Raw genomic sequence first — 22,528 nt, forward strand, 5'->3', positions numbered from 1 at the left:
GGCGCCGCCTACTGGCATACATTTTTGTTTAAAGAATTCGTTTTTATAATAGCCGATTCATTCTGTTAGAATTAAGTTGGTCTACTTACTAACATGTTATATTGGACGGTGGAAAATAATACCGAACGACCGAAAGGTAATTTTTGCTTTGACCTTTCAAAAATGGCGTATTAAGGGGGTCCGTGTTTACAACTTCCGGTCGTGCCCCCGGAATTTCTCGACCTCACATTTATGGCGTGTTGCTATTGAAAATTGAAGAGAAAAACAAATATTTCTAAGGTAAGCCTATGCGTTTAAAATGTTTATTAATAGAACATTGTTCATACAATGCAGTTCATACAATTCAGTGCAGTATTAATGTAATGGCAAACGTGTCAGCCTGAAACGGATGCTTTGCTTGCTTTGAAATAATAAACCATGGTATGTTCGCAGATGGACAGCTGCTCATACTAATTATCTAACTTGCCTTACTAGCCAGACTGGATATTTATGAAAACTACATAAATATCCTGTCTGGATAAACGCAATTCCTTCGTGAACTGCTAATCATGCGTTCATTACTCCGTAAACAAGGAAATGTGCAAATAGTTGGGGCAACAATATTGAGTATTTATAGCCAGATGGCAGATTGGACCTCATAGAAATTTTGTCTTTGTTCTTTATCCTTCATATCTAGGTGGCTCCGTCATTTATAGACGCCCACGAGTGGGTGTCCTGACCCGTTCGAAACCCTTTTCTTTCGGACCAGTAAGGAATCACAAGTCATAGTTGTTGAACCCGCAACTTAAGACCGAGATGGACGAGGAAATGGGCGAAGATTTGCCTGCAAGAGAGGAGGAAGATGAGGAATCGGAGGGAGATGAGGAATTTGATTGGATTGTAGAAAATGACGTCGATGATGATGAAGAAGATGATGACGTTGAAGAAGAAGACGATGATCCCCTTGTAACTGAACAGTCAGAGAACTTTGAGGTCGACACTCCTCCAGAACGCAGTGGCCATATAGCAGTAGTAGATAGAAACTGCATGTATGTTTGGGGTGGTTACAAGGTAAGTTTCCTATGTTTGGAAGATGTAATAGCACATACTATTGTTTGACATATGTAGCTATATTGCTCATTGGCAGCCACTTTCGAATAGTTATGATGTATCATTCTTTTTGGTCAAACAAGAATGCTGTCAACCATGGATTCTTTGACCTGTACTTGCCAAGAAATGAGCTCTGGGAATACAACATGGAGACCGGAGTATGGTAAAATAAAAATAAATTCCTAACCTTGCAATCCAAATGGATACAGAACAGAAATGGCTGTTATTGAAAAGAATAATCTGTTTACAGGACAAAGCGTATAACTGGAGGTAACCTCTTCACATCGATGTCTGGCAGCTGCGGGGTGTGTGTGAACGGAGTCCTCTATCTGTTCGCAGGGCACTATGCCAGGGGAAACATCAACAGGGTACTGTCTCTATGTTATCCCTGTGTTACTGTCTCGGTACAATATACAGATTTATAGAACTGCTTGTTGAGCCAACTGGAATAAAGGACAGGGCTGTTGGTAACTCAGCCTAACGCCTTGTATTCAGTGCTACCTCTTGTCTTACTAATATATTACTATTCTGTAATGTCTTCCTGTCCAGATCTTCTGTCTGAACCTTAGAGCCTCCCACCTCATCTGGGAGGAAATGAAGGATCTGAAGGGAGTCCCTCCGTCTTGCAAGGATAAGCTGGGTTGCTGGGTCCAGAAGAACAAGTATGAACTGGAGACTGGGATCAGTGTTGTTTTTATTTGTTAAAGGGGCTGTGAACCCAAAGCAGTTTTTTGGGGTTATATGTCTTGTATGATCATCAACACAGCATTCAATGCCATTTGGACACTTCTCGTATGCCAGGGTTTGTGTCGCATTTCCTATACAACATCGCTCATTATAGCTCTCACACACAATGCAGCCCCTCCTTCCAAGAACTCTCAACGCAATCCTATTTTTGTTCGAATTCGAGCTGAAACCGGGCGTTCACTTAAACAAAAAAAACAATTTTTGGTTAGTTTGCAAAAGACGCCTCCTTTTCTAGGTTAAATAACACATGTAAACGTATGCTATTGCGTGCGTTACCTGTTATTGGCAGATTATGCTTACTGAATCACCTGCTGATCAGCGTTGATGCAACACACCTGTGCTGAAGCTAAATTGAAGGGGAGGCCAGGGAGCTGGAAACCCTGTCTCAGAATGAATTTCTTTTAATTTCTCATGATTTTTACAGGCTGATATTTTTCGGAGGTTATGGTTATGCACCACAAGGACAGCATCGGGGAACATTTGAATATGATGTATCCTCGTCATTGGGGGTGAGTGTTTGACACATAACCATGTTCTATGTTTTGTATAAAAAAAAATACAAAGATAAAAAAAAAAATGCTTCAATTAAAAAACAGTATACCAACATGGTCATGCTTTTGCTTTAAAATTTCTGTGCTTTTTTAGTGGAACAGCCCCAGTCGAGGCTGGAATAACCACATCCACATTCTGGACCTGGAGACGTCCACGTGGAGCCAGCCCATAACTAAGGTGAACACCTTCTAACGTGCACACAGTCTTCATGACTATACTTAATCTCTCAAGAGCGGTAGCCCCCCACAATTCCCAGAATGCTTCTAAACCTCTGGAGAATTCAAAAAATGTGGATGAGGGTCGGTCATTCCGACAGACCCATGTAGATAGTTTTGCCGTCGGCCTAACATTTTACATCCACCTGAAACCATTCCTGGAATCTGGGGGTAACCAAAGTTGTATATTTGAAATGCCACTCTTTGAACTCTCTCCCTCCCCTCTGCCTCCATAGGGTAACACCCCGTCTCCCAGGGCCGCTCACGCCTGTGCCACGGTGGGCAACAGAGGCTACGTGTTTGGAGGACGATACAAGGTACAAAATAGTCGGTTTGATTTATGAATATGAATGCTCGTTTAGCTGCTGTATGGACGGTGACGCGTGTTTCATGTCCACAGAACTTCAGACTAAACGACCTGTACTACATCGAAATGGACTCCTGGGAGTGGCACGAGATGTAAGCAATCAGCGGAAAAAGAGAACATTATAAATGCCAGGCGGAATAAATGGAAACCCGAGCCGAAAAAGCCGAGCTCTGCAGTTGGTGTGGCTCATTGAATAACATGGGAGTGGCTTGATGGGCAGATGCACTTTACGTTTGTGCTTTGCTGCGTGTCAGCAGAAAAATCAGCCAGACTGGCCCTTTATGAGTTCAGGGTTTATTTTATTTTTTTATTATTATTATATGCTAAAACCCTGTAAAGTGACCCACGTCCTGTTCCCCTCGTCTGCTTCCTGTGACCTCACAGGAGTGTTCCCGCCGGGGGTCCTTCGGGGCGGTCCTGGCACTCCTTCACCCCCGTGTCAGAAGATCACGTCTTCCTCTTCGGGGGCTTCACCACGGAGAGGGAGACACTGAGTGAGTCAGAGCCCGGAGAACGAGATTTGTCCCCCCCGAGGTGGACGACCTAAAGGCACGGTTATGGTTCCACGCCGACGCGCCGCAGTGACCACGCAGGCGCTCCGGCGCAGTCGTGAACCTGTTTTTGGTTCTGCGTCGGGTTTTAGTGAGCGGACCAATCGGAGCCCTCGCTGCTGCGAGGCGCGCGTCAGGCCCTTGTGTTGGACGCAGGGAGGATCTGCAAGGATGTAATTGGTCCGTAAACGCCCTTTGCATTTCGTCGACGTGGAACCATAACTAAGCCTTTACTAAGGAGCTGCTTGTATATACAGTATATAGCTTCCTACTGGCTGTACTCCCTAGAGATACTAACCCACGTGTATTCCCCAGGTGACGGGTGGCTTTACTGTGCCAGTAAGAACGAGTGGAAGCCTTTCACACACAGTCACACAGAGAGCCCCAGGTGAGCTTCTGGGGGTGTGTCGGTTTGTGTGTGTATACAGCATGTGAGACGGAAAGGATGTTTGACAAGGGCAGGTTTTCTGATTAAACTATACACTTTTTGTTCCTGGGTTTCGACCGACTTGTAGATGGGAGATAATGGGTATTGCTTTTGGGTCTGTCAAACTGTATATAAGTGTTAGTTTTGTATCGGATGTATTTCAGTTTGGCTCTAATGCATTTCAATGAATTGTCCAATTCATCTTTTTAGACAATTTATAGATATTGGGATGTGGCGATTGTATTGGTGTGCCTGTATGATCCATCGTGTTGATGTGTCTCTGCGTCGCCCAGGCTTTGGCACACGGCGTGTTCGGGTGCAGACGGGGAGGTGTTAGTGTTCGGAGGCTGTGCGAACAACCTGCTATCGCATCAAAGAGCCGTGAGTTGAGCTGAACATTCTGCCTAACACCACATGAAATCCGTCGGACATAGTCCCTTTTATAGCGGTATGTGTTTCAATCAAACAGGCCCACAGCAATGAGCTGCTGATCTTCAACGTGCAACCAAAATCGCTTCTTCGGTGAGTTGATTTTCGTCCCTATTTACGTCATCCTCATAATCTTCAAAACCGCTTATCCGGGGTCGCGTAGCAGCTCTAGCACGGGACCCCAGACTTCCCTTTCCCGGGGCCACATTGACCAGCTCTGACTGGGGAATCCCACGGCGTTCCCAGACCAGTGTTGTAGAGACATAATCTCTCCACCCAGTCCTGGGTCTTCCCAGAGGTCTCCTCCCCAGGCTGTCAACCTTATATTTGATGTTATTAATGTCACCTGCAAACTTCATATTATAAACTCCAAAAACATCAGTCAATCAACACGTCTCCTTACAAGAGGTGCGTCCGTCCGTCTGTCCTCCAGGTACTGCATGCAGGTGGCTCTCACGCACAGGGAGCGTCTGGCCGGCTCCTGGGACTGCCTGCCCAAGCACCTGCTGCACAGCCTCCAGCAGAGAGTGAGCCGTGTGAACACCCCCGGCTCATAGTCCAGGAACACGCGGCCCAGCCACCCCTCCACATCTGATAAAGATTGCAATTCTGTGCGCATACCCATAAATGCCTGCCATAGCATGTACTTACTTCCACACCAGTGGGGCACATACCAAATTCGATAATTCTATCCCTCAAAAATGGTCTGTAACAATCCTTGAGGCACCCATAGACCGCTGGCTATTCGATGTGCTTCAGAGACCGTCAATGCAGTTTGTTAAAGTATTAGCATTGCGATGGTCGAGATTTAAATTAATGGTTTCAACTGTTCTTCAGAATGAAGCGTCCCTTTAAAGCTAAAATTGTAATCAATAATTGCAATGATATTGCTTTTTGGTGACAGTAAAGTACTGAGCATGTTAATCTTGTATATATTGTAATTTATATTATTTTGCAATGTGGTTTGTGCTTGTGTTTAAAAGGCATTTTGCCATCTTAGAAGTTATTGAATACAGCTTAATCCCTTAACTTGTTTTCAAAAGGCTCTTGTAGCATTTCATCTGGGAGTTATGTAGCTTGGTAGGTAGTTTACGTTGGGCCATGTTGCACTGAAACTTCCTCGGTTCTCACTTTGGTATCATAACTACAATGCAGAACACATTGTATAAAACCTATTTAAAATGTTGTAGTCGGGAAAAAAATAAACTCAAACGATTTTGTATTGTTAATTTATGCATGTTTTTATTTGAAAAGAACACACATTCCATATCAGATAAAAAAAAAAAAATGACCCTCGGGGTCTAAAAGAAACCAACCAGTCTGTTTATCTATCCTCTATAAATTACAATTAAAATACTCAAGGCTCAAACTGATCAAAATTCTCCTTTTGATTCTCATTTCCTCTTGGCCGCCAGTAGGTTTGGTGCAGATACTTTAACTTTGCCAGGCATGTTCCTTGACAGGTCCGTATCCTGCAACACACAGTATCCCGGTTACAAGATGAACCCTTACTTAGAGACCACTAATGTTTCCTCTTAATTAAAAAGGAGTGTAAATACAACAAAGAGCAAACTGGCATATACTGTAAAGACTTGCAATCTGTTTAGAATATTATTATTTTTGATGTTTAAAACTGGAAGTAGTCTTCAAACCAACCTTGACGCTGCGGAACAGGTCCTTCTCTCTCACTGTGACCTCCCTGGCTTTCATGAAGCTGAGGACTGCAGTGCGCGCAGCTGAAAGATCACCGCATCCAAGGGGTTGTAATTTATATATTGCACTCAAAGTCCAAAAATCTTTCAGAAACAACAAAGAACTGATCCCTACCTTTGCCCTTCTTTTGAGCGCCTGGCGTCAATTTCACCTTATGCCTGCAGACAAACCACCAAAGGATTATAAAATAAATGTGAACATCTCTCCGTATGCTAAAGTGTCGTCCGGTAGAGTACGACATACTTGTAGTTGGAGAGGGCGGTGTAGGGTGCACAGACGGGCACGGCAAACAGCAGCACGTCCTCTGCATGGGGCTGGCCAGTCAGAGAGGTGAGGAGGTTCTCTGCTTCCTGGTCACACACACCAAACAAGTACACACACACAGTCAGAGAAGACACCAGACAGCTTTACATGAAGATCGATCTACGCAACTACAATAAACATTTCCCATTTATGCAGAGTACAGGGATATCAACCGTGAGTACGTCATGCTTTCTGTGGGTTTGACTTAAGGAAAACTGAGGGGAAACCCACCTCTGCTCCAGGGTTATCCTGGTCCACCTCATCGTCCTGCAAGAGCGTCACCACACAATTTTTTAAATTCTCATATGGAAAGCAGAACTTTACTCTGAATGTCGTTGAAAGCATTCAACACATTTTAAAAGGTGACATATTACACCACCTGGTGTGAGTGCGATAAGCCGCTACAAGCCATTTGAAAATTCGCCTCCTCCGACATCACAAGTGGGCGTGTTGTCCACCGAGATGACGGGTAGATGAGCAACGTTTGCTACAGTCCAATGGGTGGGCTGGTAGGCCGATCTATCCAGCACACACACGCCCACTTGTGATGTCAGAAGAGGCCGATCTTCAGAAGGGCTTGTGATGGTTAGTCACCCTCACACCGGGTGGTCACGTATGGCCCCTTTACTTGAGTCGAGGATCCTCAGGGGGGCCGGGGGTCGTCCCTCACCTTGTCCTCTGGTTCGGCGGGCTCTCCTGGGTCCTCCCCCTCGGCACACACCTCTATCCTCACCGGGGGCGCCGCCACGCGGGGTTTCTGGGGTCCTCTTTTGACCGGCTCCTCTTTCCCCTTCTTGCCCTTCTTCCCCTTCTCCTTCTCCTCCTTGGCGGAGCCAGCGGACTGGCGGCGACCCAAAGTGGTTACGTTAACACATGTCGCCGTCGCCGTGAACCTGGGACTGTTTCAGGCTTCAGCCACTATTTTGGGACTGCTGTTATAACATGTGAACAATTTAGAAATATTTTGTCCGTACAAAAGGATGAAGGGTTTCATGTTAACTTAAAATGATAACGTGTAGCTAAATTTGTAAATAAGGGTTTCCCGCAGAAACTGTGTAGGTTAAGGTGATTGGGCGGGGTCGTCTTAGTTAAGGCGGCCGGCGTGTGTTGCTTGGGGGGCCTCCTAAGCTGTAAAGTGCTGTGGGGAACCCTGGTGTATATACGCTGTTTGGGTGTGGCTCTCACCCCCAGCAGCTTCATCATCAGCTCCTTGTCCTCTTCATCCTGGTCCCTGTACTTATCCTTGATCTTCTTGAGCTTGTTCTAAAAAATACATGACACAAGGGAGGGGGTAAAACAATTGTCACTTTCGATATTATCATTCCACTGTCATCTGAAAAAAAACTAGAAAAGACACAGTACTCGCGACAAGAAACCACACAACCTTGAATCGTACGTTCGTACTCTACGTACTCTCTTCACCGGAACTTAATGTTTCGCTCTGACCTTTTGACCCCTCTTGGGGGGTTCCTGGGTGAATGCTGTAGCTCCTCCTCCTCCTCCCTTATTCTCCTGGCTGGTGGCCCGGACAGCAGGCGAACTGTCCGTCTTCTTCTCCTCCTCGCCCTTAGCCTCCCCCTCCTTCTGCTTCTTCTTCTTCTCTTCCCTGATGGCAAACAGAGAGGAAACAAAAACAACCTAATGACCCGTTTCATAAACCACTGTTTCTATACGCAAATCTGACCAAAGACATGTTCATAAACATGTCGCCTTATACATTCTGACAACCAACCACCAACAATATTTCTGTAGTAAGTTGTAGGAGTTGGTCAGGAATGGTCAGTGGTTATGCATCATGGTTAATTGGCCGTGTTCGGTGTCTTGTTTGCGTTCCAATAGCTCACCTTCTCTGCTTGGCGGTCATGTGCTTTCTCCCCAGGGCATCCGCATCAACCTGGAGACAAACATTTAGACCAGTGGTTCCTAACCTTGCGGTCGGACTCGGGACCCCACTCAATGTCGCCTGATGTGCACATTATTAGGTCGCGGGAGACAACTGACTTATAAAAAGATAAGATTTGATGGTAGATTGACTAAAACATAATTAAAAAGATTTGAACGGTCTCATAAAAATATGATATATGCACACAAAGAGACTAAAGATTCAAACAACACACAAGCCATTTACCACTAATCAAACTCAATGATGTGTATTGTGGAAGCAGATGAAAGTCTTGGATGCATTAATCTGACCTAAAAATAGAGTTCCAGCCCAATAAGGTTAGCGGTTAGTTAAAGGCAGTAGAAAAAACTCATGCTACTGTTACGGTGCCATCTAATGCAATATTTTATAGTATGTTAGGTATAATTGAACGTTTAGGGATTTATGACTGAGATTAAAGGTCACCAATCACCTGGATGGTCTCTTCCTTTGGGAAAATGGCAAGAGTAGCAGGCCTGGCAGGGACAAAACATAAAACATATGGTAAGAAAAAATGATATCCAAAGCGACTTGCAGGGAAAACATTTCATTACTCTCGGCTTCGACACCCTTATAACCCATCAGTGGTAGATAAAGTACAGTGTAATCTCCTCCTGGGTTGGGTGTACTTTGTACAAAGATGCATTTGACGTACGTTACATTTCCCCACGTTGAGACTTAGCTACACCAGTGAAGCGCACCTGCCAGGCTGTAAGTGGGAGAGAGATATGGTGGTGTCTGGAAAGCAGATGTCGTCTTCATTATCCTCGACTTCCACTACTCCCTCCCCCTCCTCCTCCTCCTCCTCTTCCTCTTCTTCCTCCTCCTCCCCCTCCTCCTCCTTGATGCCCTCCTTCTCCTCCTCAGGGATAAGTGGAAGCTCTTTGGGAGCTGCCTCTCCCATCTTCTCTCCTTCTCCTCCCTCCTCCCCCTCTCCTTCGTTGCTGCTGTCGTCCCCTAGAAAGAGGCAAGGAGCAGAGACAACTTATTATGAGTTCATGGGGGAAATCTGTGCCCGTTAATTAATTAATTAACATTTAATTGATCCCAAAGAAAATTGGTTTCCCAGTGGCATTCAAAGATGTCAAATGAAAGATAGAAGATAGAACATCAAATAAAAAGGCAAAGTTTAAAAGACAGTAATAGTACAAAAAAAAGTGAATTAACATTATGTACAACAGAGGGTCAATAAGAGTCCAACTCCTTGGCTAAGGCCCCCGTATCGCTATGCTAGGAACCACAGAGCTTTGTGGACCCCTGCGTTGCCCCTGGTTGTGGCCCTTACCGATCAACTCCTCCCCATCCTCTAGCAGTTCTGCCGCACTGGACGTCTCCGCCTCCATGTCCTCCTCGACGGTCTTCACCTTCCTCTCCCCTCGGTGCCTGAACACACTCTGCTCGTCCACCTGCACAAGAGGGGCACGGAGACATGGGTTCTGATGGGGCTTGTGCAGCAGTTGGCAGAGAATGGACAGCAAGAATAGACACATAGAGAGAATACAGAGAGAATAGACCCACAGAGAGAGAATGGACAGAGAATAGACCCACAGAGAGAGTAGACAAAGAGAGCATAGACACTGAGAGAATAGACAGAGAGAATAGACCCACAGAGAGAGTAGACAGAGAGAATAGACCCACAGAGAGAGTAGACAGAGAGAATAGACCCACAGAGAGAGAATGGACAGAGAGAATAGAACCACAGAGAGAATAGACACAGAGAATAGACAGAGAGAATAGACCCACAGAGAGAGAATGGACAGAGAGAATAGACCCACAGAGAGAATAGACACTGAGAGAATAGACAGAGAATAGACCAACAGAGAGACAATAAACACACAGAGAACAGACACAGAATAGAAACACACTGAATAGACACATAATAAAAACACAGAATAGACAGAGAGAATAGACAAAAAGAGAAAACACACACACAGAGAATAGAAACAAAGAGAATGGACACAGAGAATAGACACACACACACACACACACACACACACACACACACACACACACACACACACACACACACACACACACACACACACACACACACACACACACACACACACACACACACACACACACACACACAGACAGAATATTCTTTGTGCTTGCAGGCGGGATTAACCTTGAAGACGAAGCTGAAGCCCATCATTAAATATGACGGTGGCATGTAGTTCTTCTTCCCTGTGGATGAACACATGTTTAGCCTCACTTTCCCCTTTCACCAGAAGTGTATATTAGATGTATAGATAGAGATGAAGAGATTGCCTGACATATACCTCTGATCATAAAACTTCCAGTAGTCAGATACTCTCCAGTGGGAGCCGTTTTGGAGACCTGCCCGTCGTAAGAACGTAAAAAAAAAAAAGGATATTATGAGCAGTGCCATACTAACACTGTTTGATACTGTATGTGCATCTGGAGCAGCTATACGTTGAAACCTAGAACCCATCTATACATCAACTCAAACGCCTCGCAATACAAAGAGTCAGGCCTTAAACTTAATGATTACCACTTAAAAGTGAAAAACAACATGTATGCATCTCCTTAAAGAGCCCCTATTTTACCACCAGGTGCGAGTGTGATTAACCATCACACTCAACATGTGGGAGTGTCCACTGCTCGATGGATCGGTCTACCAGCCGACCCCTTGGACTGAAGCAACAATCATACATCTAGGTCGACACTCACGCTTTGAAGTGGCTTGTAAGAGCTGGTCACACTTAAACCTGGTGGTGAAATAGTGTCCTTTAAAAGCAGCCTGACATAACCAAACCCCAAATGACCTCAACGCTACAACCGTAGTGAAGGAGGTGGTCTCACCTGGTGGTGGTGGACCCACCAGGCGCTGGTGATGACCTTGGCGTCCCAGGCGGCGCTGTAGCACACAGCCATAGTCCCAGCCTCCGTCAGGCTACGAGGGGGGATAGGAATCCCTGGAGCACGGAGGAAAATGGTGGAAGAAGTAAATATGAGTACAACAAAAAAGTAAAGGAAGTTACAGAAAGCTTTTTTTTTTTTTAAGAAGGAATACTAAAATTGGACACTACAAATTAAAGATTTATTTTTTTATTCCAACATTTAAATGGCTAATGATATCATTAAGCACAATTTCAGCCAATCAGGAAGAGTAACATAGCAATTTTTTGAAAGGGAGCTCTGAAAGGTCGGGTCTACCTGATGGATTTTTGATGACACAGCTCGTTGCTCCATGGAGATCAGCGTGAACATAGATGTCACCTAGCAACAGAAGAAGGTCCATGTTTGCCGTTGGGTTTATCCAGTAGAGATATTTGCATTAATAATGATTAAGAGTCTGGGGCATTTCATACCAGCCCTCAGGTAGCGTTTGACGATCATCTCGTTCTGCTGCTGGTCTCTTCCTGCGATCACCAGGTAGTTCTCAGAGCTGATGAACCACAGGAACTTCTCGAACCTTAGAAGAGAACAGGCAGGACGAACGATTAAACAAAAAGAGCCCCCAGCCTAACTCGGTCCTCTCCCTCATTTTGTCGTCAAGGTGAGCTCACCAGTAGACCTTCCTGGCTTTCTGAATGGTGGTCACCGTCTGGACCTCCTTGAGGGTCTTCTTGGTCTTTTTTTCTGCTGATTTAAAAGCCTTCAAACAGAAAAAATAACAATATGATAAGGTATTCGTCGAATCTCAAACATTCAACAACATTTTAAAGGATAAGAAGTGTACATGAATTGTAAAAACATTGCCTTCCATTTGTTTGACATCATTCACCTTTTCTGCTGCCTCAACCGTTTTCTGCTCCTTCTTCGCTGCCGTCCTTTTGTGGTCGTAATACCTGAAAACGGGACAAAAAAGACATTCATTCCCTCCTCCATCCCTCACGCGATCTGTGTGGTTGCCATGACGACGTCCGCGTCCAGACATACTTCTTAGCGTTGGCGTAGGCCGACAGGCTGAGGTCCACGTCCACCAGCATGGGCTTGTCCTTCTGTAGCTTGGTGGCCGGCCCTTTGTCCCTCTTGTTCTTCTTCCCCTTCTGGACCTTCTTCTCTGCCACCTCTTCCTCCTCCTCGTCTGCCTCTTGGTCGTCTTCCACAACATAGGGGTTCCTTACAGGGAATGAGGAGAGGGTCGGGTATATTATACAACTAGCAGTGATACAATATGCGGTTCACTTTCAGGAAAATGCAATTGCCCACTTCCCTTTCTAATAACCTAAATACACATAAAAATGCAGTTGAACAAATCATTAACGGATAATTGTATTAAATACACACAACGTATTACTTATGACAACTCAAATCTATGTTGCTAGGATTGTGGTGGCAACTGGTCTCCCACTAGCCTTGACTATGACTAATGACTAATCAACACATTGACCCACACAGAAACAAATGAAAGGGAAACCAACATATATACATGTATGTATGTGTATACATACATACATACATACATACATACATACATACATACATACATACATACATACATACATACATACATACATACATACATACATACATACATACATACATACATACATACATACATACATACATACATACATACATACATACATACATACATACATACATACGAAACAATGGGGCTCATCTGGAACTTTAAAGAGCACCGTCAACCAACAGCTTATACTACAAACTTTTCTGATTGAGTCAATTCAAAATAAATTGGGATTACTTACAAATCATAAATTATATTACATAAAGCTGAAGCAATAAGCGGTAGACGCCAAGAAAATAAAGGTAAAAACAGCCTGACAATCCATGGGACAACTCCCAATTTCTTTTATAAAGTCCGGAAGTAAATTTAACTAAAGAGGGCGCTGCTTTTAAACTTCATCTACTCAAGACAAACACTTGATCGGTTAAAGAAACACATTCAAGCGGGTAGCCCTGTTGTAATGGGGACGCAGACCCCAGCCGTGCTGTCAAACCCGAGTCGAGCCAAACCGGCACATGGTACGGGAAAACGGTCTTACTTCAACAGCATGGTGATGTGATTGGTCTGCAGCTTCAGCTCCTTGATGGCACAGGCCACGGGGTCCCCAGCCTCCTGCGCCTCCTTGACGATGAGGCCGATCTCGGCCCAGTCCACCTGGTTGGCCAGGGCGCTGCGGACCACCTGGAGGGCCCGCTCCACCACCGCCAGGTTCATCTCCACCAGCTCCCCCTTCACCCTGTCCACCTCCTGCAGCACACGGAGTGGATACGCAGATGAGCTTGTGGGGAGCATAACAGGGTTTTCTGTTGCTCGGTGGGACAGACATTACAAAATACACATGTGGAATAATGACATTTTAAGTTGGAACAATTGGCCACAAGGGTGGATGCTCCACTTGGCATTAGTGTCATCAACATTGATATCAATCCAACAAACTTATTTATTTATAAACTTCCGTTAACATTATGATCTCTATGAGTGATGTTGTAGAACATGACATTCTAGGAGTCGGTGCGTAGGAGTCGGTTAACAGGGCAGGGCATGTATTGACTGACCTGGGCTTGGTGCAGAGCCACCAGCCTGTGCTCATGGTCCTTCTTAACGTTGTCCAGCTTCTTCATGGCCTGCTTCTCCTGGTGCAGGGCCTTCATGTCGATCCTCTGGCCCTCCATCTTAGAGTAGAACTCATCCACTGCCTGTTGGGGAAGAATATCAGGCCACTTTAGTCTCAAAAGCAGGTTGTAATATTTTCGTATTCGACAGATAAATACTACAATGTACCATTACTATGTATACTGATATGTATACAACTACCTTACTTCGTCTCCATATGAAGTACATTTTTCAAATAATTTGAAGACAGAAATAAGACAACAACGTCAAATATTGCATACATACCTTGTCAAATGTGTCAAACTCCAAATGTGGGCCCTTTGCATTCTGAGCAAATAGGAATGGATGAAACTCTTCATACCTGCAAGAAGAAAATATTACTCACTTTTTTTGATTACTAAGGTTAAGTAAACTCATATACAACATATAAACCAACAGCATATTATTCAACATCATATATAAACCACAACTGAGCTTACGTGAGCAGTTCTTCGCAGGGTTTGTCTGCAGCTAAGCTTGGCTTCTTCTCACTCTTTTGAATGATGTAACCCTTCAATTTTAAATCACAAAGGAGACTATGTTATAGGAGACTTTGAAAAAAAAAAAAGGACACTGTTATTTAGGAACCGGATGCACTTTTCAAACAGCAATACAGAGCAATACGAGTTGGTTGTCTTACTTTTCCTTCGAAGCTTTCAGTTTTCTCCATGTACGTTTCAGCCATCTGCAGGGCTTCCAGGATCTTTGGGGCTATTAAAAAAAAAAAAGGGGGGGGGGGGGTTATGGGTGATCTATATATTATGTGCCAGCAATGATGGACAGTCAAACAATGCACTAATTGCCAAACATAGGAAAACCTAAAAAGGCCTTGACATATGGAAGTCAGATGGCATTTTCACCCCTGTCTTAACTGAAATGTTGTCTTAACTTAAATGTTTCTGGTTGGGAACACCAGCTCATACCTTGAGCAGCGTGTGCTTGGCTGTCCACTTTCACTGCCCCTGATAGACCCACCTCTATCAAACAGTGCTCTATCAGAGTGGCTCCATAGGCTGAGGACAGATAAAATAGACATAAAACAGTCACAAATAATCGAGTTCAACTCATTTGACTACGATTTATTTTATGTTACATAAATATTCTAAGACTGTGATATGAGGATGTAATCACTGTGTTTTTAGTCTACTCACGAAGGTGGGGATTAAGGACCCGTTTCACTTGGTCTCCATGGGTTGCTTTCGAGAGGACTTCACTCAGTCTATGTGACAAAAAGGTTGTTTGATCATGGCACAACATCCACATAAACAGCCTAGTGGTTGATACATCGTCCAGACAGACTGCAAGCGATGGAATGAAGACCGTGGATACTATAACACATTTAGTAATTTACATGTTTGTCCAAAGCAACAAGTGAGTCTGAGATCAATCAAGCATACAATAAATATATTGTATGCAACGACAAAAAATGTCCAAGTGCGAACACGAACACTGTGTAACTGGGTTGGAAAGTGAGATGGAAAATCTAATGAAAACTTATGGATTCAAATTAGTCCCCTCAGCCACAAGAGCCTCTCATTACCTCTCCAGGCTGATCAGAGGCTCCGGCGGGCGCGCATTCTCCACAGGATACCGTTCTCTCACTGCGATCTTCACATCCTCCACCTCAGCAGTGCGGAACCGCAGCAGATTTAGGATGGTGTATTCATGGTCTGCCAAGATTATGTTGCCCTATAAGGTTTTGGTGAACCAGGTTATATTTCAATGAAGGGTACTGAAATGAGCACATCATGACATTGTGCTTCATGCATAACCCATGCCGTTTCTATGAGATTTATACATCTTTGTTTTTATTTAACCTTTATTTTTCCAGATAAAACATTAAGAACAGTTTCTTATTTACAAAGTTGATCTGGTCCAAGAGGCCCCACCAGGAATAAAAGGTACAAATAACAAAAACACAAGCATGACTCATTTAGACAAATATAAAAAGGATATACAAATAAATTGCCTATGTACAGAAAGAAAATAGAGAAAAATGTGCAATCGTACCCTGTCATAGAGTTCCACGATTAAGTGGTAAGCAGCCTCGTCTGAGCCAAACTGGATGTCAACAATGCGGTCAATTCCAAGCTGCTTCACCTGTGTCAAGCGCCTTGACTTTAGGTGCTTTCGGCACTAAACAGGGGGGGAAAAAACATCTCAACAAACTGAATACTTCAGTCAAATAAGGAGACATGGTTTGACTCAAAATAATGTATCAAAACAACAAAGAGACATTCTGTTTGACTTCAAAAATAGAGGAACCTTACCTTCATAGCAAAGCCAGAAGGCATGTTATTTTTGGGCCATTCAAAGTCTGTAGAGTGAATGCGAACTCCGGACTCAACCAAGAGAATAGCTTTGGTATCAGGCCTGACAAACAGAAACACGTAGATTGTTATGAAGTATCCCGTTACATTTATCAAAGGTGACGCATAGGCCTCCAAGCTTGTAAAGCCATATCTCTATCAAGAACACAAAAAGGACCTTTAGCACAAACATTGACATGGGATGAACCTTACTTTTGCAGGCGGATGAGATACGTCTTAGTGTCGATGTCATAGACATTGTTGACTCTCATGCCAAGGTAGCTGCAAAATAAGTAAGTAGATTAACATGAATATTTGTTTCATAACTTTTAGTCATGTTCATTTGGTCACAGATAGCAGTCATGGTGTTAGCATAAAGTGTCATAACTTACTTGGCATTTATCTCAGCAATGACTGCCCTAATGTCCACGGTATTGAATCTCGTTTTCATCTTGATTTTGTTTCTAGTTGCGATTAAAAGACAACGAACTATTGAGAAGATATCTATATACTACAAGCAAAACATAAGGTAAACATTTCAAGCCCTGCTGAAATGTCTTGCACCAAAGCAACGCGCAGGCGAATACTACACATGCGCAGTAGCCCCTATACTACGGAAAGCCTGATGCAACAAAATAAATTATGCTTTATAGCACGATTCTCCATCACTCTGGCACGATTGTCTGAAAACATAATTATTTCCATGCGCGCCACCCTATCGTGTATGAGTCTTTCGTGCACATATATGACGAGGAGCACATCATATGCCTGCACACATGCACGTGCATGACACCTGCACGCGGAACCTGCGCAGAGAGTGGCACGATAGTTTTTATTTTTATTTGTTGATGTCAGTAAAAAGGAATGAATACCATTTGCAATCGTCCATTGTTACTAGGGACCCTTCAAAGCTGTTAAGCTTGCAGTAGGCATTTGTTCTACCAATGGAAATAATACGATGATGCACTACTCAAACTGGCTTATTGGGGTGAAAAACAGGGCAAGCATTAGAAATGCATGTAAAACGCCTAACATCGAAGAGGACAGCAGAGGACATCCCGTCGAAATGCAGAAAAAGAACCCATCGACGAATCGAAAAGCATCCGGGCTGACGTTAGCGTTCGGCATATCCCTTTGGAAAAAAGGTATTTGATGAGTTATGATTTTGTTGAATACAATGAGATATCAACCTGTATCTGCGTGCAAAAATGTGAGGCCTACAGGATACAATACCGCTAAAACTATGGTATCATCTGTGGGTGATTTAGTCAATGCATTTGTACGATTAATTTGGCGTTTGCAGCGTTTCTCCTCAGTGGTGTGCAGGTGTCCCTCGCTTCTGAGTGCACTTCGGGTCAGAGTTGAGGGCGAGGCGTGCTCGGTTACCAAGGCAACGGTCAGCTAACAGGGCTTCGTTCGCGCCGGGGCTAGGTTATCTGCTCGGGTGTGTGTGATGCGTTCATTGTCAGATCGACGAGTCGCTACTTTTTCCTCGGCTATTAAATAAGTAATAATTGTAATGGGTCGTTGGACAACGCGAAGGATGAATCATCTACGTGTAGACGACAAGAACCATCTGAAATATGAACTGCAGTTAAGCTAGCTATGCGCTCGGTGTCCAGGCGCGTCGCTGACGATGACAGGTCAGGGTGCAAACAAACTTTTAGACAAGACAAAGGTTTTCTCATCTAACCCTAGCCGTTCACATGTGCATAGGAAAATACCGATGGACTATGCTGCACACAAAAAAAATACCCTGTTTTTATTTTATTTTTGCAGGCTACAAAATAATCAAAAAGATTGGGGAAGGAACATTTTCAGAGGTGGTGAAAACTCAAAGTGTGAAAGATGGGAAATTCTACGCTTGCAAAACCATGAAGCAGACAATTACCAGGTATTTAAATCCATAATCACTCATTATCATGAAGAAGTGTAGAGTGGCTTCGACCCGTGACACCTGCAACTTAATACATCAGCCGACGTGTCGTATTTATTTTAGCATGTTCATATCAAATTCAGAACAAATTCTGGTGGTTAATTATCCAAGAGTGGGGAGAAAGTTGGCAATATTAATTACTGAATGACTAATATAAAGAATTCCATTAAATATGTATACAGTGCAATGTCATGTGCAACTGTTGTATCAGCACTACCTTCTAATTAAAGATGCACGTTTTTAATTTAGTCTAGAGCAGGCGAACAACCTTAGGGAAGTCCAGGCCATGAAGAGACTCAGCCCACACACCAATATCATTCAGCTGCATGAGCTGATATTGTAAGTCATAGTCGTTTCACCCTCTTTCTAAGTGTAGTACCCAGTCAGGTCAGTATACACCAATTTTGTATTTGTGGCAATGACATGCACATTCCATTCTTCAATGTTTTAGTGACAAAGAATCTGGCACCCTGTCCTTGATTTGTGAACTGATGGACATGAACATGTATGAATTCATACAAGGTGAGTTTATATATAAAGAAAACAATTATTCAATCTAGTCTAAGGATATTACAATTAAGGCTGACATTACACATATTAATGGTAATTACAAAGCAACAGGTATTGTGTGTGACTAATGGTTATGGTTAATTTTTAAATAATCCAGTTAATTAATCAGAAAATATATTCTATACAAAATAAAGTATTATTGGTGTAACCAGTACCTTTTTTTTTTAGGTAGACAATCTCCAGTGCCTGAGAACACGATCAAACAATACATGTACCAGCTTTGTAAATCCCTAGAGCATATGCACAGGTGGGTATGAAGGTTTAAATGTAAACTCACTAGTCGATGCTAATATACATATATTAAGAGCTTTCCCCTTCTCCTATATATCATAGGTGTGGCATCTTTCACCGAGATGTGAAGCCAGAAAATATTCTCATTAAAGTAAGTGGCACAAGTTTAATAAAACCGTTTCTAGTAGCTTGCCCTGTAGGAATGACTCTCTTCATTCGTTGCACACTACCTGTTGTAGCAAGACACCCTTAAGCTTGGAGATTTTGGATCCTGCCGGAGTGTGCACTCCAAACCTCCGCACACAGAGTACATTTCCACTCGCTGGTACCGGGCCCCCGAGTGCCTCCTCACAGATGGATACTACAGCCTAAAAATGGATGTCTGGAGCACCGGCTGCGTTTTCTTTGAGATCTTCAGGTACCCGATTACATGGATCACTGCATTTAAAACGCTGGCAATAGAAATGGTATTTTGGGAGCAGTTGGTCGTTTGTGTCATATTAACTTAGTATCCGACATGCTTCAACCAGCCAATGAAATCAGTTATTTTTGGTAGAATTTGTATGGAGTCATTCAGTTTCAGTTCTCGATGGAATAATTCGTAACCGGCCTATTTGGTTGTGTCATCGTCAAATCAGCAGGATGTTTGGCATATTTTGTATGGAATTTATTCAAACCTGCATGTCTTAAGTCTTGTTGAACAATTCATAAACTCAGCCTTTGTGTTAATTTGATGCCACGGACAATGACAAATGATTTATAATATATATTGCAGCTTGAACCCTCTGTTCCCTGGATCGAATGAACTAGACCAGATTGCCAAGATCCACGATGTGCTGGGGACACCAGAAGTCAGCGTCCTGCAAAAATTCAAGCAGTAAGCTCCCCTTTCATCCCCTTAACATTGCTTCATCTTAATTGATTACACATCAGCAATAATGACGATAAAAAATTCATGTTCCATAAAAAGACAATACAAACTAAGTTCTACCCACATTGTGTGGTAGGTCCCGGGCGATGTGTTTCGATTTCCCCCCTAAAAAGGGAAGTGGTATCTCCCGGCTGATCCCCAACTGTCCGGCACCAGCCCTGTCTTTGCTGTACCAGATGTTGGCCTACGACCCAGATGAGCGCATCTCCGCACAGATGGCCTTGCAGCACACTTACTTCCGGGAAATCAGGTGGAATTCTTTGACTCTTGATCACTCACCCTTAAAAATTATGATTCTACCATTTGCAGTGGGTAGATTGTTTCCTTTAAGATATATATTTGCCAAACAGCAGTACTGCACAGACAGTCATGGTGAAAAATCACCTAACTTAATTAAGCTTAAACTAAATGATAATGAAAAGACCGCCAAATCAGGCAAAAAATGTAGATCCTTTTAATCGTATTAACACATAACTCCTCACCTTGGTTTTCCCAGACTGGCTGAGAAGAAAAGTGAAAGTCTGATGAGGACTATTGAGGCAGTTGAGGCAGGGGACACTGGTAAGATGCCTCATTCTATAGAGCACATCTGGCGGCCAGCCCGAATCGGCAAGCAAGTGAGGGGAAGACACTCAAGACAGACTTCTTTATTAAGTGTGAGTCAATCTTAACTTATTACCCCACCTCCCCCAAGCTCTGTATGAAAAATTTTTTAGGTGCTACGTGGAATTAAGCTTTACAGTGAACATATGCATTTCATTTTGAGGAGCAGGTACTTTATAATGCTAAAAAATGTACATGGCCTTCAGGTAATAAGAAATGTTTGATCGCACACAGAACCTTTCAGCTGGGAATCACCCTAATAATTAATTATTATTTATTAATAACTATAGCAATATCCTACCCATGGCATGTCAAAATGAACATGTGCTTTTGTGTCTACACTCTACAGCATAGCATAAAACATGGAACCGAGCCCCTGATGAGACGCAACATCCCCCACTATGCAGCGGAGTTACCCAAGCTCAACATGGTGGTGCCGGGACCCCAGGTCTCCTACCAAGCCGCCACGGTGCCTCCTCACGCTGGGGTCCACCGGAACTCACTGCCTGCAATCTCAACCAAGAAGTGCCATTCACGGTTGGCCAAGGTAAGACGCATTCGATGAACAAGTCCCACGCGGTGAACGTCTGCATTCACCGTGCGACAGGAACATAGTGAGTGGAGCGTGGATGAAAGAGGGCTGTTGTGTGGCTTAATAGACAGGGTTTGATTGAGCAAGCTGTGTTTCCCCCCTCCTTCCAGCCCAGGGATGAGTCGCATCGTGCCGGGCTCAAGGCCTACTACATGCCACCTCTAGACAGAAAACGTGGAGGTTACTGAGGGAAAGACCACCAACCCTGACGGGCTCAGAAAGACAAAATAAAGCGCTTTTTTTAAACCCCTTTATGTGTGATGCAAGTTGGTCGGTGATGTTTTGTACAGCATCAGAAACAAATATGTTTTAAAAAAGAAAGATACAAACTGAATGTATGGCCTTTCGAGGAATAATTACAAGAACAGATACTGTAAATGCCTAATAAAATCAAACTTCCGATTTAGTTTCCTGAGATTTTGTACAATGTAACCCACGGTAATATTATTGATTCAAAGTTCCAATTCAGACAATATAAACAAGAGAAAATTGTTTCCCAATTCTATATTGCAAGGTATCATGACCCCATGCCTAAATAGCATTTATTTTATTTTTTTGGATGAAGTACTTGTGTGTATGAAAACCGCCCGAGCCGCCGTTGTATTATAAACCAGCTTTGCATAGTTTCCTTTTTATTATCTATATTTGTATCCATTTGTTGAACATTATTTCACAATGAGCACTAACAAGACCACGCCTGCCCTCATACTTTTAATGGAGGCGCTTAATAAAGGTGTTGTCCCCGATCAATCTGACAGCCGTAGAGCAAGGAGAATGTGTAATGGTTACATGTTATAATGTCTGTCAGACATAGAAAGCCACCATTTTCTTGTTTACAATTGTGACGAGTCCCGCGCCATGTAATAAAGCATTGGTTGCCTGAAAAGGAGCAGCAGTGACGACACCAGCGCCTTTCTGAAAAGTTCAGATATTTTTTCAACTACGAGCGGCCCAACAAATAAGGCGGAGCGCGAAGACACTGGGTGCAGCACTTTGTCTTACGGGGGGCCAAAGCCATCTCCTAATATGCGAAATAATTTAAGCTAAAAAAACGCTTAGTGGACACATGATAAATAAGCAGGATTTGGTTTGTAAGTTATACACATCACTTAACTTGATTGCACAGTGTATCCACACAATTAGAAAACCTTTACGTGTAGTAGGCTACAAGTAATAACAAAGGGAGTACCCATCAGGAAGAAAATACTCGATGCATTATGCCATAACAATTGCATTGCTCAGAGATTGACTAGAGCATGACTAAATCTAAACTAAATGTTTTGGACATTTAGAATGAAAATGTGTCAGGTCTCATTTGGTTGAGGACTCCGGCAGCCTGCAGCAAAACAAAGTAAAGTTTCAAGTAATAGGTCTTGACACAAAGGAAGATTGTTGAGAACAAACGTGAAAAATATGTTTGTTTTTTTAATGAAGAATAAATTGTTACGT

At 43.3% G+C, this 22,528-nt stretch overlaps 3 protein-coding genes across 4 annotated transcripts; 2 read left to right on the forward strand and 1 right to left on the reverse strand.

The window, feature by feature from the left end:
- Positions 1 to 27: 27 nt before the first annotated feature.
- klhdc2 (kelch domain containing 2) lies at positions 28 to 5,606 on the forward strand. Its single transcript, XM_060052743.1, has 14 exons — positions 28 to 279; positions 677 to 1,050; positions 1,173 to 1,252; positions 1,340 to 1,457; positions 1,639 to 1,751; positions 2,261 to 2,345; positions 2,482 to 2,565; positions 2,840 to 2,920; positions 3,004 to 3,062; positions 3,355 to 3,464; positions 3,837 to 3,909; positions 4,242 to 4,329; positions 4,418 to 4,470; positions 4,811 to 5,606. The coding sequence occupies exons 2-14, from the start codon at positions 796 to 798 to the stop codon at positions 4,932 to 4,934; spliced, it is 1,323 nt and encodes a 440-aa protein (XP_059908726.1). The 5' UTR covers positions 28 to 279; positions 677 to 795; the 3' UTR covers positions 4,935 to 5,606.
- On the reverse strand, positions 5,338 to 16,816 carry LOC132458189 (ribosome quality control complex subunit NEMF-like). Its single transcript, XM_060052737.1, has 32 exons — positions 16,609 to 16,816; positions 16,430 to 16,498; positions 16,178 to 16,280; positions 15,918 to 16,043; positions 15,448 to 15,596; positions 15,059 to 15,126; positions 14,831 to 14,920; positions 14,548 to 14,618; positions 14,348 to 14,418; positions 14,154 to 14,229; positions 13,811 to 13,951; positions 13,294 to 13,502; positions 12,221 to 12,403; positions 12,066 to 12,129; positions 11,848 to 11,936; positions 11,650 to 11,753; positions 11,495 to 11,557; positions 11,141 to 11,253; positions 10,597 to 10,654; positions 10,443 to 10,501; positions 9,600 to 9,720; positions 9,016 to 9,271; positions 8,748 to 8,790; positions 8,238 to 8,287; positions 7,840 to 7,999; positions 7,579 to 7,656; positions 7,064 to 7,234; positions 6,625 to 6,660; positions 6,334 to 6,440; positions 6,205 to 6,248; positions 6,034 to 6,113; positions 5,338 to 5,849 (listed from the first exon to the last, which is right to left on the reverse strand). Exons 1-32 carry the CDS (start codon positions 16,665 to 16,667, stop codon positions 5,772 to 5,774), a joined length of 3,189 nt encoding a protein of 1,062 aa, XP_059908720.1. The 5' UTR covers positions 16,668 to 16,816; the 3' UTR covers positions 5,338 to 5,771.
- Positions 16,817 to 16,838: 22 nt separating this feature from the next.
- On the forward strand, positions 16,839 to 21,485 carry LOC132458192 (MAPK/MAK/MRK overlapping kinase-like). Of its 2 annotated transcripts, none has more exons than XM_060052741.1 (12): positions 16,839 to 17,361; positions 17,996 to 18,110; positions 18,402 to 18,491; positions 18,604 to 18,674; positions 18,891 to 18,969; positions 19,056 to 19,104; positions 19,193 to 19,371; positions 19,729 to 19,830; positions 19,961 to 20,134; positions 20,381 to 20,540; positions 20,837 to 21,034; positions 21,190 to 21,485. In XM_060052741.1, the coding sequence occupies exons 1-12, from the start codon at positions 17,175 to 17,177 to the stop codon at positions 21,265 to 21,267; spliced, it is 1,482 nt and encodes a 493-aa protein (XP_059908724.1). In that variant the 5' UTR covers positions 16,839 to 17,174; the 3' UTR covers positions 21,268 to 21,485. The 2 variants fall into 2 exon arrangements, with proteins under 2 accessions (XP_059908724.1, XP_059908725.1); XM_060052742.1 differs by lacking the exon at positions 16,839 to 17,361 and adding an exon at positions 17,471 to 17,859.
- Positions 21,486 to 22,528: the final 1,043 nt, after the last annotated feature.

Source organism: Gadus macrocephalus, chromosome 5 (genome assembly GCF_031168955.1).
Source record: "Gadus macrocephalus chromosome 5, ASM3116895v1".
Classification (NCBI taxonomy): domain Eukaryota; kingdom Metazoa; phylum Chordata; class Actinopteri; order Gadiformes; family Gadidae; genus Gadus; species Gadus macrocephalus.